The following is a 20,997-nucleotide window of genomic DNA, read 5'->3' on the forward strand; positions in this document are numbered from 1 at the left end:
TAGTTCTGGGCTGATTCCTCACCGTTCTCATGATCATAGCAACTCCACGAGGTGATATCTTGCATGGAGCCCCAGGTCGAGGGAGATTGACAGTTATTTTGTGTTTCTTCCATTTGCGAATAATCGCACCAACTGTTGTCACCTTCTCACCTGACATCCTTGGAGAGCTCTTTGGTCTTGGCCATGGTGGAGAGTTTCTGATTGCTTCTGTGGACAGGTGTCTTTTATACAGGTAACAAGCCGCGATTAGGAGCACTCCCTTTAAGAGTGTGCTCCTAATCTCAGCTCGTTACCTGTATAAAAGACACCTGGGAGCCAGAAATCTTTCTGATTGAGAGGGGGTCAAATACTTATTTCCCTCATTAAAATGCAAATCAATTTATAACATTTTTTACATGCGTTTTTCTGGATTTTTTTGTTGTTATTCTGCCTCTCACTGTTCAAATAAACCTACCATTAAAATTATAGACTGATCATTTCTTTGTCAGTGGGAAAATGTACAAAATCAGCAGGGGATCAAATACTTTTTTCCCTCACTGTAGCTTTTTATTAAAGTGATCATCATGAGATCATAGTAATAGATCGACTGTACAAAAGGGTTCAAAGAAAGTATCTGCATTTATTTAAGGTAAAGATGACTCAAATAAGAACTACTTGCTTGATAGATCGCCAATTATTGGCAGATGCTGGAGTTCTACCTCAGAAACTGCCATAGTCTGCTTACTGTAGGTACTAAAGGCACATAGTCAGTGCTACCACCATCAGTGCATCTTTTGTTACATCAACAACCAGTATCAGTCCGCAGGAACCACATCACAAAACATCTAAACACTTTAAATAACTGTCTCATGTAGCCAATATAGTTGGTTTCTTCACTGTATCGTTTTTGTGATGGTGAACAGTGCAATGTCTCAGAAGTTAAGAGCTGTGTGGGAGTGAATGCCCTCTCCATCTGCGCCCCCACGCTCAGAGGAGGTCCCCTGGTGGAGAAGGCGCGTAAGGAGGTGCAGCAGGCGCTTCTGGACGGCCTGGGCACGCTCCTCGTCCTCTCCCCAGGGCGTCTCGGCGCACTCCTGCACCGCCCGCTGGAGGTCCACCTGGAGGGGGAGGCCCGCCTTGGCACCCAGCAGCGTGGGAGAGAACCAGGGCCTGAAGATCTTCTCACAGATCACCTGTCCAGAGCAGAAGAGAGGGGGAGAGAAGAGGGGATGACAGTCCAGAGAGGAGCGAAGAAAGGAGGAGAGAAGAGGGGGTGACAGTCAGAGACCCAAGAGGAAAGGAGGAAGAGGGGTAACAGAGAGGAGAGAGAAGAGTAGGGGACAGTCAGAAACACAAGGAAAGTGGGGGAGGGGGGATGACAGAGGTGGACAGTCAGAGAGGAGAAGAAAGAGGGGTGGACAAGAGAAAAGGGGAGGGGGGTTGGTCATTGTGAGAGTGACCTACTGTTCCTTAGTTCTTATTTCATTATCACCGGGGCCATCATCAGTCATATTCTTATTACACGCCCGTTTGAAGGGGACGAGAGCCCCCGAGACACAAATCGTCTCCTTGACCCCCGTAATCGTTTAAAGACAAAGCCACCATTGTCTCCCGGATGGCAGGCAGTACAATGGAGAGGTAGGGGTCAGCGAGGGTCGCGATAAGTGATCAGGAGCGGAGGAAAGGTATCATTCGCAGCAGCCACCTGTGGCCTCGAGGTGGACCTGGTGTCATCACGTATGCGACATTGTCTGGGAGCTCTCCGCTTCTCCACAGCATTCGGCAATATGAGTGACGACAGTATTTCAACTTATCAATTAGATGCGTATTATGTCAAAGACTAGGTATTGACTAGGGTGACAACATGTCCCGGATTGTGCGGGACCTTGCCTTTTGTCCAGCGTCCCGCAACCAAACAATCATGTCCTGCATTTTATCAACAAATTCAAACACCACTAATTTACAAAAAAAGTTAATTTGTCCAGTATTTCTGTCAGACATTCCAACCTGTCTCTTTTGCAGTCATGTTGCGCTTTTGTACTGCATTGCCTTTTAGGCCGGGTTTCAAACCGGGTTTCAAACCGATCGCAAACGCGGAAACATAGCATTTAAAATGTGTTTCGCTGACAAAACGCGATGGTATTGAATCCCGGCCGTAAAGGTGATTTCTGCTTAAGCTGACATCTGCTGTGTTTACAGCGAAAGTGATTTCTGCTGTGTTTACAGCGAAAGTGGGAAATGGTCTCTTGAGGTCTTATCTATCCTGGGGTTGCTTCTTGTATTATAATCATGCTCTGAAATTCCATAGTGTTATCATAAGCAATTAACAGTCCTTGCAGCACTCAACTACACATTCATAATTAAAAGTAATTAAAAGTTGAGTACTCTAGTATAGCTCTTGAGAGGAGCAACCAACCCAATAATTGAATAACTTACTTAATGGTGAGATGTAGAGTGAGTTGAAAATAATATGGAATACCGTTCATATTTCGATGCAATCACACTTACCTGCAGGTTGCTATTTCTCCGCTTTGAGCTGCACTTGTTCGTCTTCATGTTGCATTTGGAGATGCAATCAAAGAAGTTGCAGTCGTCATCATTAGTGCAGTTCTGCTTGAGGATGTCTCGCATTTTGGGCTCGAAGAAAGCCATGTCCACATCTATAGCCACCACCTGCACAACAGCACAGAGAGAGGGCGTAAGTGCCGGAGTCTGATCGAGTTGCATTGCTGCCAACTTCGGAGCTCACATTGACCCCACAGGCAAGGGTTTAATACCCGTATCAATCAATCACATTTATTTTATATAGCCTCATTTATTTTCAGTATCTTCATTTACGTTCACTACTTTCAGTCTTACTTTCCCCCTTTCATCTATCTCCCTATACCTTCACCACTTGTTCTTCTACATTTTTTAAGAGAAAGGAATAAATCAAGAATAACCACATTGCAACTATTGCTCTGGGAGATATTTTGAATCTCATTGACATGGAATTATACAGTAAAAAAACAAACATTTTCACACATGCGTCTGTTTAAGGGAGTTGGGATGCTGTTTCATCTGCATGGCTTGATATCGTCGTCCTCTTTGCTTAAGTGATGGCCCATGAGGAATGACTCCACCACAGCACTTCATGTCAGCTACAGCTGATTTGTAGCAAACATGTCAGAACACCCAAAAAATGTAAACCTCTCAATGTCGAACTCTGAAAGGTAGATAGTCTAATGGCTCTATTCAATCCGTATCGCGGAAGTTGAGCTTTATAGCGTGATTGATAATTAAAGGCAATGTTTCCGTGGTCGAGGAGACTGCATTCACGGTATGTCGGCTCAATCGGAAATTACCTTTACATTTCTAGCACGCAATCTGTAACACTTCAGCGATACAGACTGAATAGAGCCCTTAGTGATCAGTGAAAATAAGAGATGGTATTCTCGACATTGCTCTTCACTCATCCATCATGTCCAGCCAAATCAGCATAGCGTTTTAAGGAGCTATAGATCTGACAGACATGATAATAATTGGTATACTCTCTATGTATCACTTACTACTAATAATGCAACGACGCAAGCCAACCAAATATATACTCCCAATATACTTTTAATATACAATATAGCCCCTATACTGTATACCCCACCAACATTTAATATACACAATACACCCTCTCTACCCTCTCTATATACCCCCCAGTATATAACATAGATAGAGATTTCCCTTCCTCTGTTTATTATCACATGAGAAAACTAAAGCAGGGATCAGCTGCACGGTAAAAAACAAAGTATCACCTGGAGCTATATACATGTACTTTTGAAACAAAAAGAAAGGTGGGATTGAAAGGATACTTTTTTTTATTGACGCAGCAGCAGAAATGTAGACAATAACAAGCCTCCTTTGGACTCCTCTCCTTTCTCCTGGTCTTTGTCCACACTATCAAATGAGCTCACGGTTTATGTAAACCATGATAGGGATGATAATGTTATATTTAATTTCAAACAGTGTCATCTTTTCACTTTCTATGCTTTCAATAAAGTGTAAACTTACCCGCAATTACACAGAGAAAAAAACATGACCCCAAAAAATTGTTTTTTCGTCAGAACATTCACAAGCCAAATACAAGCTTCCATCTTTCTTTTTTCTTGCATGTTTCTCTTTTACTTCAAAGGGTAATTAGGATATTGGCATGCTAACTGTTACGCACATTGCACACTAAATGGTGTCCCTATAACAATGGTTATCTCATCAAGGGCCTCATCAAACTAATGTTTTCCAGTTTCGGATGCCGCCGCCAACATGAGCAATTGGCGTACTCTAAAGATAATATATATGTTTTTCATTGATTGCTCAAACAGCTTATTCTTTATGGCCCTGGCAAGTTTCTCTCATTTTTATGGAAATCAAATGAAAATGGTGCCAACAGAGAGGACTGTTAATAAATCGTAATGCCCTCTATTGTAACACTATGCTTTTGTGTTAATGATGTTACCTTTTTATCCCCCTTGTCTCATCTAGGGTACTCAGAAAGTTCATTTTGGATTTCTATCTATGCTTTGAATCACCCATCAGCAGAAATACAACACGTTTTACACCGATTATTGGCACACTGATGGCACAATTGGGGTACAAAAATGCAACGTGAGGTGTATATGCACCTTGCTCTCAGTCCTTGATAGGTCAGAGTCAGCCAAAGATACATAGGTTTCAAACAGAGAAACTCAGGTGAAACTCAGACAAACTTATTTTGTTGAATGCATAGGGGGTGTCCCCACAAAGCATATTTAAATAAATCTCTAATCCTATTCATCTGTGTGTTGCCTGGATCATGGGCTTCCTCCATGCTAAAAAGCAAAGTAATATAATTGTGATAAATGACACAACCGGCTGTTTTTGTCCTTGTGGGAAACAATTAAACAACTTAGCTCCTCGTCATTCTTCATATGGCGCGTTGTTCTCATCAAACGGTTTGCACTCTGCGAATCAATGTGCTGCAGTATTGCATGGATAAATAAATGTCTTACTGTGAAAAAAGGGAGCTAAATCTGACCTTTTCTTGTTTACACAGAAAGAATCTGAACTCCCCCACTAAAGAGAAACAAATCTCAGATCTGTGAGGGGTAACCAGCAGCCGCTCTGGGACAGTTTTAATGACAGGTTTCCCTCCAAACAAGCCTTCCATGCTGTATTAGCGTTCCTGTGTGAAAGAGTCAGCAACGTATTGCTTTGAAGCATATGCGTGTGTGTCTATAGGTGTACTCTGTGTGTGAGTGTGTTCATATGTGTGTGTGTGCAAACGTGGTCAGCTCACCGTAAGGTCCTTCCGGATGGCAAAGTTCTCTGGTTTGATGTCGCACAGGTGGAGGCGGTGCGAGAAGTCATTGTCAAAGCGCCACGCCATGTCCAGGAAGCTGAGGGCGATGCGGTGCACCATGTCCCTCGCCGTCCATGGGCCCGCCGATACCTCCTCCAGAGAGAATATGTTCTGGTCCCAGGCGTGGCCCGCTGACAAGTACTCGACTGCGTAGAAGTGTCCGCAGGAACCCAGCACCTTGGCCACGTGGCGGCTGAGGTCCTGCAGCACCCTCAGGAAGATGTACTCCTCCTGCTGGAGCAGGGACCACAGCGATGCCAGCTCTGCCCGCGAGTAGGGCCGCCCGCGCTCCCTCAGCCTCTGGCCCCACAGAGGTGGCAGCGAGGCGTTGCCACCCATGTCCAGCCCCAGGGAGTTCCTGATCTCCAGGGTGGCGTAGAAGACCACGTCCAGGGGAGCGAGCTCCTCGGCCGGGTCCTGGTACTCCAGGAGGCCCAGGCTTTCGTAGGAGGAGAAGTTCTCCAGCTTGGACTTGAGCACTACGTGCGTGCCACGCCACCGAGCCTCGATCACCTTCTTGCCATTCTCGTAGTAGAGGCAGCGCTTGTACTCCACCTGGCCGCTCAGGCACAGGTCCTCGCACAGGTCACCAGTCAGGGCGCCCTCGCGGTACTCCTCACACTGGGACAGACAGACAGACACACACAGACAAAATCTAATTATTTTTGGTGTACATAGTAAGGTTGTCATGGCAGAGTCACAAAACATTGTTGTTGTTTTTTTGCCAATCTTTTTTTTCTAAAATGATGAGGCACCAACAATTTTGCACGAAACAATGGTTATTTGTGAACAGCAGATTTGAAAAATGTGATTTGCAGTCCACGTCTCATCCTAATAAGGGAATGTCACTGTGTGGTTGTGCTACTGAAATTAAAAACAAGGCAGTACATTTTCTGAAATTTTTTTCTCCAGTTGATGGTGAATTAAATTACATTACACTACACTACAGCTTCGCCCACTATCTAACCTGTTCTCAATGTCTCAGATTCGCGAGCGAATGTGATTGTTGTACGTCTCGGTGCATAGACGTACATCCAGAGGTTGGAAATGATTAGTGTTCCTGGGGGATTACATCAAAAATCCCTCTCTGCCTACATTCCAAAGTAAACAGCTGTCATATTGAGTCTCTCAAGATTTCAGCGAGATGCCTAATAGCCTTGACTGGGTGGCATAGCATTAACACGTTAGCCATAGGTGTGTTTCTCTTATCACCATCCCTCACAAATGTCTATTGGTCCGTCCCCACCCTTTCCTCTCTGTGGCCTCTCTTACATGTTGCCTACAAGCCTAGGTAATACTTTACATGCACACAATGTAGTGACACATTGAAGTTAATTAATTGGTGAAATAACGTGGTTACATGTCATTCAACAGTAACTACACTGTAGCTCAATTGGTAGAGCATGGTGCTTGTAACGCCAGGGTAGTGGGTTCGATTCCCGGGACCACCCATACGTAAAAATGTATGCACACATGACTGTAAGTCGCTTTGGATAAAAGCGTCTGCTAAATGGCATATTATTATTATTATAATAATTGAAAACTGTGGTTGTGGACTATTTATTTTCATTACAATTTAGTGATTGTTTTATGTTCATTGCAGATGTGTTCCCAACGCATTAACTTAACAACAACTTCTAGTTAAGTGTTGTCCAAGTAGCATAATCATATGTGTATTTCACAAAATAAATGAAAAAGAGTAACAGTATTCTCCTCCTTCTCTGCTTGGCGTGTGCCTGATATTTAATACACAATTTACATTTGTTGAGTCTCATACTATGATTGTTTTGGTGCTCCAACTTTGTATCCTGCGCTCCAGCTTTGCTATCTGTTAGGCTGGGTGACAACACAAATGAAAGTGGCCTGTCTTGAGCTGTATCACATAGTATGACGGTCATTGCAGCCAGCTGAAAGGCCTAAGTGTCCTCCCCTTATCTCCAGAGGGCTGAACTCAGAGACCCCTGCAATTATTTTGAGGCCCCTAATGTGCCCCTGATATCTCTCGGCCTCGTGTAGGCTAACCGGTGCTGTGGCCAAACAGAAGCTAAAAACAGCTGCAGTCTGAAATTATGCAAGTCCCAGGAAATCCTGGGAATTAAAATGGATGTGTGGAATGAGGCTGCCAAGTTCTACACATCCATTTTAATTCCCTGGATGTCCTGGGACTTGCATAATTTCAGACTGCAGCTGTTTTTAGCTTCTGTTTGTATGTAAACTTTCCCACCGTGGTGTTTGGACTGTGGGCAAGTCTGTCATGATGTATTGCTTGCATTTGTATATGCGTTGGAGTTTACAATGTACAGTACATATAATTGCTTTGTGGAGAAACAATGTACATAAAGACTCCTGTCTGTAATGTGTTAGATTCTGAAGAATTAGTAAATTCCTAATGAACATGGCTTCAGCTATAGTTTACATGTCATACTGTCAGATGTGGATATGTACGGACAAGCCAAAATACAGTACAAGAGCTAAAGTCAATAAATAGCCCTGCTGACGCCCATAGCATGTTTGTTTGGTGTTTCAAACTCTAGCTAATGACATGAATAAGTGGGCTCAGGGAAACAATACACACCAGACTTTGAAGTAGTCCAAGTTATTAATGAACCTTCGGTTAACCAGCCAAGTCACAGCATCATGATTAAAGGGTCAAAACAATGAAAAAATCAGCAGGGGTTTGCTTTCTGTACTTTTCCTTCTTTTACATTTTATGTCTCGAAATCCCCAAAAAGGCAATGAACAAAGCAAACATCTATTGGCCATCAATCAGAATCAGGGAAATCTCTATTGGCTGGGCAAAGCCCAAACTCCATCTCTGGGGCACATTCCATATACTAATGTCAAAATACATTGACCTTAAAAGGCCCAACAAAAGCTAATCACATACATTGTTTATTTAGCCCAATGGCAAGGTTTACTAAAGTGTCTGCGCCACAGCAAAGATTGGTCCACTTTTCTATGATAAAATATTTGCCTTTAATTGCACCATTTATGTTTTATTGCTATTATATGACTGGGATTCAATCAAACAGACAAAGCCAAAGTTTACAAACTGCTGCCTGTTTACACACACTTCTTATTCTGAAAACCGAAGCATCTACCTATGAAGAGAGTCTACCTGGAAGTGGTAGTATAGGTTTTTACAGTACTCACCATTCTGTAATCTTATTAGCTAATGGGTAAGGGAGATAAATAACGCAATTTCCCTTAGCATTTATGTAATAACAAACAAATTACATTAGTTCAGCGCATGTGTCATAAATTTGGTTAGTTTCCTGTTATTAAAAGCTTTAAAAAAACGTAATTATTTTGTACAATTATTGTAAATTGCTGAACTGTAGTGGCTTCAGTTCACAGGACAGTTCATAAGTAAAGTGCAGTGGACCAGTGTGCTGTGGTCCGTCGAGCGGAGCACAGTCCGGCCCAAGCACTGGTCAGAGTCGGCATGTCTGGAATGTCCTACAACAGTGGCCTTAACGCTACTTAGATTTCTCTCACTGGAAAAATGAGCCTGAAAACAAAGATATGCTGAAATACGTCCAGAGAAGACCTTTTGTTCCCCATTAGTCGACAGACAATCGTATAAATATATACATTGTAGCCTAGATTATATACATTTGGCTCGAATTGCTAAGCGGGAACAATGTGAGAATTATTTGGGCTCACTCAAGGCCAATGTAAGCCAGTACTGTAGCCATAATTGCTCTTACTGTGTGGAGTGTGAATGTGGGGTGGACATCATTGTGTTTATTCATTTTAAACGGAGAAGAACAATAAATACATTCATTTTGAGGGCACTGAGAGGGTGCCTGTTTTACGGGAAGTCCAGTTCACTGGAAGTACTTGTATCCCATAATTATGTATGCATGCACTATACACAACCTCATTGCTGCTTATTTGGAAACTAAACCCCTTTATTCAGTAGCTTAGTGTTGCATGATCTGATCGTTTAGCTGTGGGATTCAAGCCCTCGTCATATTGTTTCTAATCTCAAAAGGCTGGTTTACTAGCACATAATACAAAACACAATAGTTACCACAGACATTATATTAATATTATATTCAATTTGACCTGTTCCATCTCCATAGGTGGTTACATACATGTGAAGCCATTTATGCCTTCAGAAAGTATTAATACCCCTTGATTTATTCCACATTCTGTTGTGTTACAGACTGAATTCAAAATGGATTAAATAGATTTTTTCTCTCACCCATCTACACACAATACCCCATAATGACAGTGATAACATGTTTTTAGCTATTTTTGCAAATATATTGAAAATGAAATGCAGAAATATCTAATTTACATAAGTATTCACACGCCTGAGTCAATACTTTGTAGAAGCATCTTTGGCAGCGATTAGCTGTGAGTCTTTCTGGGTAAGTCTCTTAGAGCTTTCCACACCTGGATTGTGCAACATTTGTCCATTATTCTTTAAAAAATACTTTAAGTTCTGTCAAATTGGTTGTTGATCATTGCTAGACAACCATTTTCAGGTCTTGCCATAGAATTTTTGAAGTAGATTTAAGTCAAAACTGTAACTCAGCCACTCAGGAACATTGACTGTCTTCTTGATAAGCAACTCCAGTGTATATTTGGTCTTGTGTTTTAGGTTGTCTTGCTGAGAGGTGAACTCAACTCCCAGTGTCTGATGGAAAGCAGACTGAACCAGATTTTCCTCTAGGATTTTGCCTGTGCTTAGCTCCATTCCGTTTATTTTTTATCCTGAAAAACTCCCCAGTCCTTAACGGTTACAAGCATACCCATAACATGATGCAGCCACCACTATGCTTGAAAATATGGAGAGTGATACTCAGTAATGTGTTGTATTGGATTTGCCCCAAACATAACACTTTGTATTCAGGACAAAGAGTTAATTGCTTTAATACATTTTTTTGCAGTATTACTTTAGTGCCTTGTTGCAAACAGGATGCATGTTTTGGAATATTTTTTATCTGTACATGCTTTTTTCTTTTCACTCTGTCAATTAGGTTAGTATTGTGGAGTAACTACAATGTTGTTGATCCATCCTCAGTTTTCTTCTATCATAGCCATTAAACTCTCTGTAACTGTTTTAAAGTCACCATTTTCCTTCCTCTCCGGCAAATGAGTTAGGAAGGACGCCTTTATCTTTGTAGTGACTGGGTGTATTGATACACCATCCAAAGTGTAATTATTAACTTCACCATGCTCAAAGGGATGTTCAATGCCTGCTTTTTTTTACCCATCTACCAATAAGTACCCTTCTTTGCGAGGCATTGGAAAACCTCCCTGGTCTTTGTGGTTGAATCTGTGTTTGAAATTCACTGCTCGACTAAGGGACCTTACAGATAATTGTATGTGAGGGGTACAGAGATGAGGTAGTCATAAAAAAATAATGTTAAACACTGTTATTGCACACAGAGTGAGTCCATGCAACTTATTACGTGACTTGTTAAGCACATTTTTACTCCTGAACTTATTTAGGCTTGCCATAACAAAGAGGTTGAATACTTATTGATTTAAGACATTTCAGGTTTACATTTGTAATTAGTAAAATGTTCTAAAAACATAATTCCACTTTTACATTATGGGGTATTGTGTGTAGGCCAGTAACAGAAAATCGCAATTTAATCCATTTTACATTCAGGCTGTAACACAACAACATTTGGAATTATCACACTATTATTAACCAATCATATTATTCACAATGGCATGTGGCATAAAAGGAACACAGTAGCCTACTGTAATTATCCTATGAAACACAACCATCATTAGAATTCACATTGACGTGGCCTTGGCACCACTCCCTATCTCTAGGCATTGCCATCTGTGCCTGGCTAAATGCATAAATAAAGAATAAAATAGCCAAGCTGTAGTGTAAGACCTGGAGTAGAAAGCTATTACGGTGTGCCGTAAAAATCTTAAGGGGTTTGTTCAACTGGCAAAGGCTGCCAAAATACCTCCGAAATGTGCCACCAGTGTGTACAACAGATGGCTCCACTGTTTAAAAAGAGGACTTACAACATAGCCTTTTGAATGGGATCCTTTTAGATTTAGTTTGTTAATTTAGCATACAGATAGATGTAGGATCTTAATTTGAGCCAGTTTGCTAGAGCAGGAAAATAATCATGTAGCAACAGGAAATGTGAATTATTAGGTGGATTATAATGAATGGACATTTTTGTAGGGGTTGATACATTTTTCTTAAGGGAAAATCAAGTCTGACATTTCTTAGTTGAAATTACAAACCTCAGAAGCCTTTTTAAACCTCAAATACACTCCAAGTTCAAAATGTCCTGCATTGCAGGAAAGTTCTCCTGCAACAGGGTGATCAAATTAAGATACTACATCAGAACCTGAAAACTTTAATATTTCTAGTACTATCTATTACATAGCACAATTAGGGGTGGGGTGTTGTTGTGGGTCTTTATGTGGTTATGTGGTTAGATAAGGAAGTAAACAGGCATACCAAAGTGTTTTTTTAGGTTATATTGAAATTGTCTAAATTTGTTTTGTTGTTTTGTTTCCCTTCGTTTGCTTTTGTCTGTTATCATTATGGATGAGAAAAGAGATTTCATGGATACTGCAACTTGACAAACAAATATGACTTTACCTGAGGAAATCCTCTGAGGATGTTACCTTTCTTTGATTATTCCGACTGAATGCTTCACAGATAGACAATAGTCCTGAACACATCCAGACACTTTCATGTCTGCTCCGGGCTTGGAAACATAGCTACGTGATGCTTATCTAAACCACAAAGTCCCTATTGCCAGCTGAGAAGTTATGAAATGAGTGTCTATGCCCCCTTACCATCGTGAGAAGTTGTTCCAAGCTGTAGATATGCTTAATTGCATATCAAGAAACCGTAGCAAACCGTAGCAACATTGGGTCAATGTTAGTCCCTGGGTATATCATCAGGATATGGGGCATTTCCATCAAGGTCCGCTCTCAAAGTTACCTGCTTCCTTCACTGTGTGTGGCTTTAGTAATAGGTTCACAAGGTATCAGTGTGATAGTTTAAATATTGTAGCTTAGTTCAAAATACCCTTAACTGTTACATAATATACAATTTAGCTTCAAGCCTCAGTGGTCGCCTCAAGCAACATAATATATATAGCCTCATATGCAATGAAATGTAGATTGAAAGCTAAATAATCTATAGGCCATGATGAAACGTCCCTTAAAAATGTGAACATCTGCACACGCCTAGCCTTAACATGTTTTTATCTGTACATTTTACCAGAATAAAAACGTAAATACTCTGAGTACTGTATGTGAGTACATAATATGAACAATATGATTGTGTTGCAAATAATGCAGCACAAATGCAAACAAATAATGATGAACGTAATCAGCCAGAACAGGAACTTTGTCTGAACAGTTATATACACGCAGACAGCAAATGCCGAGTTGGGGTGTTTTTAGTTGCGTCCTGTCCTACCTCGGCCGACAATGCTGACCAGTAAATCTTTGGTCAGTTTGACCCTAAAGAGTGGATACCTTTTGAGGTTGGCCAACATAAGGGCCTGCAACAAAGCCAAAACCAGATACGACTGACTGTTGGCCTGTTTTGTGCTCATTTCTTGTCTCGCCACATGATATATTAGACTGGCTGCAAATTTCAACGCATGTTTGGTGTTATTTATGAGGTTGGCAGAGAAAATGTTGACGGGAGACAATTTTTTGCCTGCATTTAATCATAATACGAAATCTAGCTATCATTACCTTGTGTATTTTGTTTGTGCAGGCTTCCCTACCAAAATTATTTGTGCAATGTTCATTGGGATTTAATGATGTAGCAATGCAATAAGCAATTGGTACTTAAGTGTTTGCCCTTACCACAGGTTTTGTCTTTTTTTGTCATTAAAGTAATGGCTGGATAATCAGCAGTAGCTGATTGTGTCAGATACCCTTCCTCTGAGTCCTTCTTTCCAACTCTACTAGATTCTAGTTCATTTAGAGGACAGAACTTTCTGTGGAATCAAAAGTTAGCCTACTACTTTTGTTGTTGAGCTGAGGCCTTCTCCCAGAGGAGACAGAGGGTTGTAACATTTCCTCTGTGAACTGTCACGGCACTCAAAACAATATCAAGAGAGAACACAGAAAACAGCAATGTTTGGGTTCATGTCTTGAAGACTCCCTTTGACGTGTGTCATCCATACAAATAAAAGCCAACGTTTTTATTGCACAGGTCATTTGGCAATACATTACATATCATAGGAAGGTCAAAGGCATACATTTGCTCTGAAATATTTATGATAAATGCATACCCTATAATGACAAAGTGAAAACATGTTTTTAGAAATGTTTGCACATTTATTTAAAATGAAACTGAAATATCTCATTTACATAAGTATTCACACCCCTGAGTCAATACATGTTAGAATCACGTTTGGCAGCGATTATAGCTGTGAGTTATTCTGGGTATGTCTCTAAGAGCTTTGCACACCTGGATTGTACAATATTTGCACATTATTCTTCTTTAAATTCTTTAACCTCTGTCAAGATGTTTGTTGATCATTGCTAGACAGCCATTATCAAGTCTTGCCATAGATTTTCAAGCCGATTTAAGTGAAAACTGTAACTAGGCCACTCAGGAACATTCAATGTCATCTTGGTAAGCAACTCCAGTGTATATTTGGCCCTGTGTTTTAGGTTATTGTCCTGCTGAAAGGTGAATTTGTCTCCTAGTGTCTGTTGGAAAGCAGACTGAACCAGGTTTTCCTCTAGGATTTTGCCTGTGCTTAGCTCATTCCGTCTCTTTTTATCCTAAATAACTCCCTAGTCCTTGCAGATGACAAGCATACCCATAACATGATGCAGCCACCACCATGCTTGAAAATATGAAGAGTTGTACTCAGTTATGTGTTGTGTTGGATTTGCCCCAAATACAAGGCTTTGTATTCAGGCAACACAATCTCACACTCAATTTGTGCAAATATGTACAAAAAGTATTTCAGCAGATTTTGTGCATTTTTGTGTGGCTTAATTTGTGTGAAAATACAAACAAATTTGTGAGACTTCATTCGTAGGAAAATACACACATTTTTGTGCGACTTCATTCATAGGAAAACAAAATTTTTGGGGGGGGACAAACTTCGTAAACAATATTTTGAACGTTTTTGGAGCAATGCATTTTGGGCAATGGTGCTCTACACTGCCTTCTTTTGTGTCCCACATTTATTTATATAAAAAACAAACGTGTTAACAACCCAATATTGTTAATCCACCAGGTTGTCACCGAAAATACTTATAATAAAATAGTAGCCTTATGTTTTATACATTTTTTATTAATGCCAATGCTGTTTTCTATGCTTGTTTTCGCTTAATACTTTGGGATACTGGTGCTATGTCGGATTCTATGAGGGTTATGAATTATGTTGGCTTACACTTATGGCACTTCCAACGCCGTTTCATGATGATTATTACGGTCGTGTCAATCATGTTATATACTTAGGCTATTGTAACAAGGCATATGCCAGCATTGTAGGCCTACTGCCGTTAGAGCTCACTTTGCCAACTATGAGCCCTGGTTAGAGTCCCTGTTGCAGCTTTCACTTTCTTCCGCTACACTGGTGGCAGCGTTGGGATCACGTCCAGCTCACGTCTAGTTATGTCTAGTTGTGTGATCTAGTGATGGGAAGCGTTCTGTTTTTCAACATTGTGTTGGGTGTAATTACAATGATATATCTAGTGAACAATGGATAAGCAACAATGGGCTTGACGGATAGAAGTAGTCACTACAGGTGTGATCAAGCCTTACATCAAAATTGCCTGAAGCTGAATGGAAAGTGCTATGCCCTGACCAGTTATTCAGAAGAAAATCCTCTGTGACTGTCTAATTTACATAAGTTAACTTACCAGTGTGGACCCAAAACAAACAAATTCTACACATTTACAAACTACCTGTATAAAGTGTTATTACAACCATGGTGTTATTTTGTTACTGAAGCTTATATATAAAAACCTGACAATGATCCACATCATATGGTTACACAAATAATGTAAGTGTGTTATGCAGCAAAACACAACTATCCCTTTTTTTAGGATGCAAACCAGTAATATGAATCACTGTTGATCCATCCTGTTCTGATTTAAAGAGATGGATGTAGGATTTTCTACGGCCTACAATCGAGGCCTTTCCCAGTCATGAAGGACGAAGCTAGGCCACTCTTGGCTCTCATTGGTGAAGACTGAACTCAAGTTAGGGGTTCTATGTCAGACTCTCCTATACCACTTTGCCCAACATGTGATACCCCAGAGGTTGTAAATAAAAAAAAATTAAGGTGATATAACTTGTATCATTATTATAGGGTTGTGAAACCCATAGCCAAATGGCTTCAGACTGAGCATTTCTCACCATTTATTTACGGAGAGCAATTTCCATTTTATAACAGGTAGTGTCCATTTATTTACAGTAGTGTGTTGATTAATTATTGCTTTCTTCAGTGGAAATACAGAATATGTACAAAAATGCCACATATACCAAAAGCTAATTCAACCATAGATCTACAACTATTTAACCATTACTGAAAGAGGCAAACTACAAACATTTAACCAGTTAAAGATAATGAATACATGACAACTAGATACAAATATTTTATTACAACTAATTCATACAAAAGTCAAGAGTTGGCTATAACATGAATACAAACAAAGTGAGTGTGTGTATATGTTTGTAAGTGTTTGTGTGCGTGTGTGTATTATTGTGTGTATTATAATTTCCCATCATAAAAATGTATCCCCATTCCCCAATCAAACACCTTCATCGATACCCCCCCTCCAATCTGGCATCACTCATAAACTTCGACATAGCCTTCTATAAAATGCATTATGAAAGAAATTGTATAATGTACACGAAAAAGTGGAGCCTTGTATTAAATGCGTTATGAAGAAAAGTGTGTACTGTTGCCTACATGAAAAAAGGGCCTTTCTGACTACAAGTGCACCAGTATCCCAAAGTATTAAGCGAAAACAAGCATAGAAAACAGTATTGGCATTAATAAAAAATTATAAAAAACGTAAGGCTACTATTATATTATCATTATTTCAGTGACAACCTGGTTGATTAACAATATTGGGTTGTTAACACGTTTGTTTTTTATAAAAGGCAGTGAAGAACACAATTGCCCATCATGCATTGCTCTAATAACTTTCAAAAGATTGTTCAGAAGTTTGCCCCCAAAAATATATTTTCCTACGAATTATCTCACACAAAAATGTGTGTCTTTTCACACCAATTAAGCCACACAAAAACTCACAAAAATGCACGAAATCTGCTGAAATACTTTTTGTACATATTTGCACGAATTGAGTGTGAGATTGTGTTGATTCAGGACATAAAGTTAATTTCTTTGCCACATTTTTTGCAGTTTTACTTTAGTGCCTTATTGCAAACATGATGCATGTTTTGGAATACTTTTTATATTTCTTCTGTACAGGCTTCCTTCTTTTCACTCTGTCATTTGGGTTAGTATTGTAGAGTAACTACAATGTTGTTGATCCATCCTCAGTTTTCTCCTATCACAGCCATTAAACTGTTTTAAAGTCACCATTGGCCACATGGTGAAATCCCTGAGCGGTTTCCTTCCTCTCCGGCAACTGAGTTAGGAAGGACGCCTGTATCTTTGTAGTGACTGGGTGTATTGATACACCATCCAAAGTGTAATTAATAACTTCACCATGCTCAAAGGGATATTCAATGTCTGCTTTTTCATCTATCAATAGGTCCCCTTCTTTGCGAGGCATTGGAAAACCTCCCTGGTCTTTGTGGTTGAATCTGTGTTTGAAATTCACTACTCGACTGAGGGACCTAATTGTAATTGTATGTGTGGGGCACAAAGATGAGGTAGTCATTAAAAAATCATATTAAACACTATTATTGCACACAGAGTGAGTCCATGCAACTTTTTATGTGACTTGTTAAGCCACATTTTACTCCTGAACTTATTTAGGCTTGCCATAACAAAGGGGTTGAATACTTATTGACTCAAGACATTTCAGCTTTTCATTTTTAATTAATTTGTAAACATTTTGAAAAACATAATTCCACTTTGATATTATGGGGTATTGTGTGTAGGCCAGTGACCCAAAATCTCAATTGAATTTATTTTAAATTCAGGCTGTAACACAACAAATGTGGAAAAAGTAAGGGTGTGAACACTTTCTGAAGGCACTGTATATCTGATTGGGCAGATTGTACACACATAGGCATAGACAATCAAATATTTCTCCTATTGGATTTTTACCAACAGTGTCGATTTACTTATGGGCCAGATTTACTATAGGCACCTGTTTTCTACAGCCATAAAATAATGTTTCATATTTGCTCGTCACGTTTGTTTGTCACCTTTGTTTAATCTTTTAATTTTACCCTCTATTTTGAATTCCCTTCGGAAAAAATGCTGCAAACTTTGCACCTTGTGCAAAAGCTTCGCAAATACAGCCTTTTGTGTCTTGGGTGAGAAATAACTACTTCAGTCTCCGTCTACTCCGAATAGATTTGCGGCTCACTTCCATAAGTGACACACAATTTCGTCGCACACACAATATTATGTGTAATCCACTGGTTCAAAAGGGAGATTTACGTGAAAACTTTAGAACCAAGAAGTAATCCCAGCCAGAATTGCGGTGCACGAAATGCATAGTCCGTGAAACGCCTCAAGGGCTATATCAAGATGCTGGGGTTGAAACATTAGTTGGTCAAATTGGTAGAGAGCGTGGCAGCGCAGAGATAATTATGTCTCCTAAGTAAACAGTGGGATTGATTGTGGACTCTGGGCGCCTAGAGCAAGTTTATTAAAATGCATAAATATGGTAGACTACACACAGCAAATCCAGTGTTTTTTTTGTTTGTTTTTATTAACACAGCGCGTTAAATCAACACAAAGTGTTTTGTCTGTGGACCCATATAGACACCAGAACAGTGTTCAATTGTGTACATTTGTAGATTTTTTGGGGGATAAAATGTTCGCTTAGGATATCACTTGATGAAGTCCATAGGACCGAGAAAATGTATGAATGCAACAACCATGTCTCTGTCACTAACACATACAATGATGGGTGGTAAATCTACAATTTACCCGGAAGGCAAGGAACTAGGAAATATTTGAATAAGGCTTTACACTGAGCAGTGTGTTAATTTAACACTGTTCCGGTGTCTATATGGGTCCTCAGGCTTGACACTTTCAGTGTTGATTTAACACTCAGCATTAATTTATTTTTTATAACACCACACTATTTTGCTGTGCAGTAGCCCTGAGGAGGTTTAGAATAAGGGAGATAGGTTTATTGTCTACTACTGCTTAGGAATGTTCTTCAATTGAGTCGTGATTCAGTTGAGTCAATTCAGCTTAATTGCATCGCAATGTGTTACACTCTGTGAGTGTTGGTTGGTGGAATTAAAAATATATTTGTCCAAGACAGATGTCTATTGATTAAATAACTTTACCCTGAGAAAATGTTGTTTCTGAGTCAGTTAGTTTGCATCAGTCAATATTTGAATCTGTCTACTCTACATTATCTTCATCTGTTATATTGTTTTGCTTAGTATGTGGTTTGTGGCATGTTTGTCACACACACACACAAACTTTACACTGTGTGTGTCAGTATACACACTAACCTCAAGTTCAGTGTCAACATCAAAACAGGCTACTCACCACTCTCTGCAGGATCCTCTTGCTCTTGTCATCCGTGCAGTAGTCGGAGAGCATGGTCCGGTGCACAAACACCAGACCATTGAGGAACACCCAGGTGCCGAACCAGAGCAGGGCGAACACCAGCGTGCTCCTGCGGCACACCTTCAACCCCAGCCACCTGAGCAGACAGCCCCCCCGCGATGGCCCCGGCCCCATGGTCCTCCACAACGAACACTTCTGTTGACTGCAACCCCCCCTCCCACCCCTGGTTAAACCGCCGCTCAGGAGCGAGAGCTAGCTAGCCGGCCCCCTCTCATCCCGCTTGTCTCGCATTTCTGGGAGAAGTTGGGGAGCTGCAGGGTACACGTTCCTCTGGTTTACCCTCTCTCTCTCCCGCCTCTCTGCTCCCCATGGCTGGCTGGCTGGCTGTCGCTTGGCTGGACACCCCCCCTCCCTTCCTCCCCCCCTTGCGACTGCTGCTGGTTCTCAAACTCGCGTGCTCTGCCCCATTCGGTTTCCCCCTCCTGGGTTTCCTTTCCGGCTCCCAGCTCCTTCCTCTGTGTGTGTGTGTGTGTGTGTTTTTGTATGCGTGTGTTTTTCCTGAATGAGCGCAGTCAAGTGGCTATGCTGAGTGCATGCACGGCCAGTCAGCTCCTCTGAGCCACTCTTCTATGCTACACTCTTCCTATCAAACTGGAGAGACTCCCATGCAGTTTTCCCTCTCTCCCGTCCTATCTCTACACCTCTATCCCTTATTTCTTTCCCCGTCTCTCTTTCAATCTCTTTCAGTTCCTCTTACCATGCTCACCCCACCTTTCCCCATTTCCTCTGCCTCCCGCCCCCTTCTTGTGGAGGCGCCTCCTTTTGCGTCGTCCGGACAACCCTCTTTTTTTTTTAACATAACCACGGCAGCTGGGACTAAGACATAGTCCCTGCGCAGCTGTCTGCCGAGTGTGCTGCCAATTGTAATTATTCTCTTTGTGCTTCCTCCTGTGCTTTCTCCTGTGCCACACATAACAGGCATAACCGTAGAAACAGCCCTTAAGCTCGTTGATAATTGCTCTAATTGTGAATGTTGATGAAATACGGCAAGTGAAATACATTCGCCATGAACTGATTTCATTTGATTTGATCTGAGGGTTTTATTTTTTACTGTCTACCTTAGAAAATACTAATAGTTCACAGGAAGGATCATGTTTGAGATGCTTAAAAAGGGTTGAACTTTCTAATTTAGGTTCTGCTGTCATAAGGGAATTACATGTTTTCGCACTGGCTCCATTCTCTTCGCGCTCTCTCCCTCTACCTGTTCATTCTCTTTTACTCTCACTTTATCTCAGGGAATCTTTAATGCGATCATCGGAGCAAGAGTAGCAAGCATGCAGGACAGAAGTCTGTCGATGGCTGTAGATTCATCTGTAGCATGGAAACAACTTTTAGTCCTGTGGCTAAGAACCAAATATACCAGAGATCGTTCCACTTTGTGATACAAGTGTCAAACTTGGTACACTAATACTCTATAGATACACTAAATATAAAAAAGTATATGGACACCCCTTCAAATTAGTGGATTCGGCTATTTCAGCCACACCCGTTGCTGATAGGTGTATAAAATCGAGCACACCACCATGCAATCTCCATAGACAAACATTGGCAGTAGAATGGCCTTTCTGAAGAGCTCAGTGACTTTCAACGCGGCACCGTCATAGGATGCCACCTTTCCAAAAAGTCAATTTGTCAAATTTCTGCCCTGCTAGAGCTGCCCCGGTCAACTGTAAGTGCTGTTATTGTGAAGTGGAAATGTCTAGGAGCAACAACGGGTTATCCGTGAACTCGGCGCGTAAAAATCGTCTGTCCTCAGTTGCAACACTCACTACTGAGTTCCAAACTGGAAGCAACTTCAGCAAAGGAACTGTCAACTGTAAAGTTAGGTGGAGAAGGAATAATGATCTGGGGCTGTTTCTCATGGTTCGGGCTAGGCCCCTTAGTTCCAGTGACGGGAAATCTTAACGCTACAGCATACAATGACATTCT

The 20,997-nt window shown here is 40.8% G+C and overlaps 1 protein-coding gene across 1 annotated transcript; it reads right to left on the reverse strand.

Annotated features, from left to right (window-relative positions):
* Positions 1 to 599: 599 nt before the first annotated feature.
* Positions 600 to 19,779, reverse strand: dipk1c (divergent protein kinase domain 1C). Its single transcript, XM_041881058.2, has 4 exons — positions 18,988 to 19,779; positions 5,282 to 5,965; positions 2,488 to 2,652; positions 600 to 1,172 (listed from the first exon to the last, which is right to left on the reverse strand). The coding sequence occupies exons 1-4, from the start codon at positions 19,180 to 19,182 to the stop codon at positions 912 to 914; spliced, it is 1,305 nt and encodes a 434-aa protein (XP_041736992.2). The 5' UTR covers positions 19,183 to 19,779; the 3' UTR covers positions 600 to 911.
* Between the last annotated feature and the right edge of the window lie 1,218 nt (positions 19,780 to 20,997).

Source organism: Coregonus clupeaformis, chromosome 7 (genome assembly GCF_020615455.1).
Source record: "Coregonus clupeaformis isolate EN_2021a chromosome 7, ASM2061545v1, whole genome shotgun sequence".
In the NCBI taxonomy this organism is placed as follows: Eukaryota; Metazoa; Chordata; class Actinopteri; order Salmoniformes; family Salmonidae; genus Coregonus; species Coregonus clupeaformis.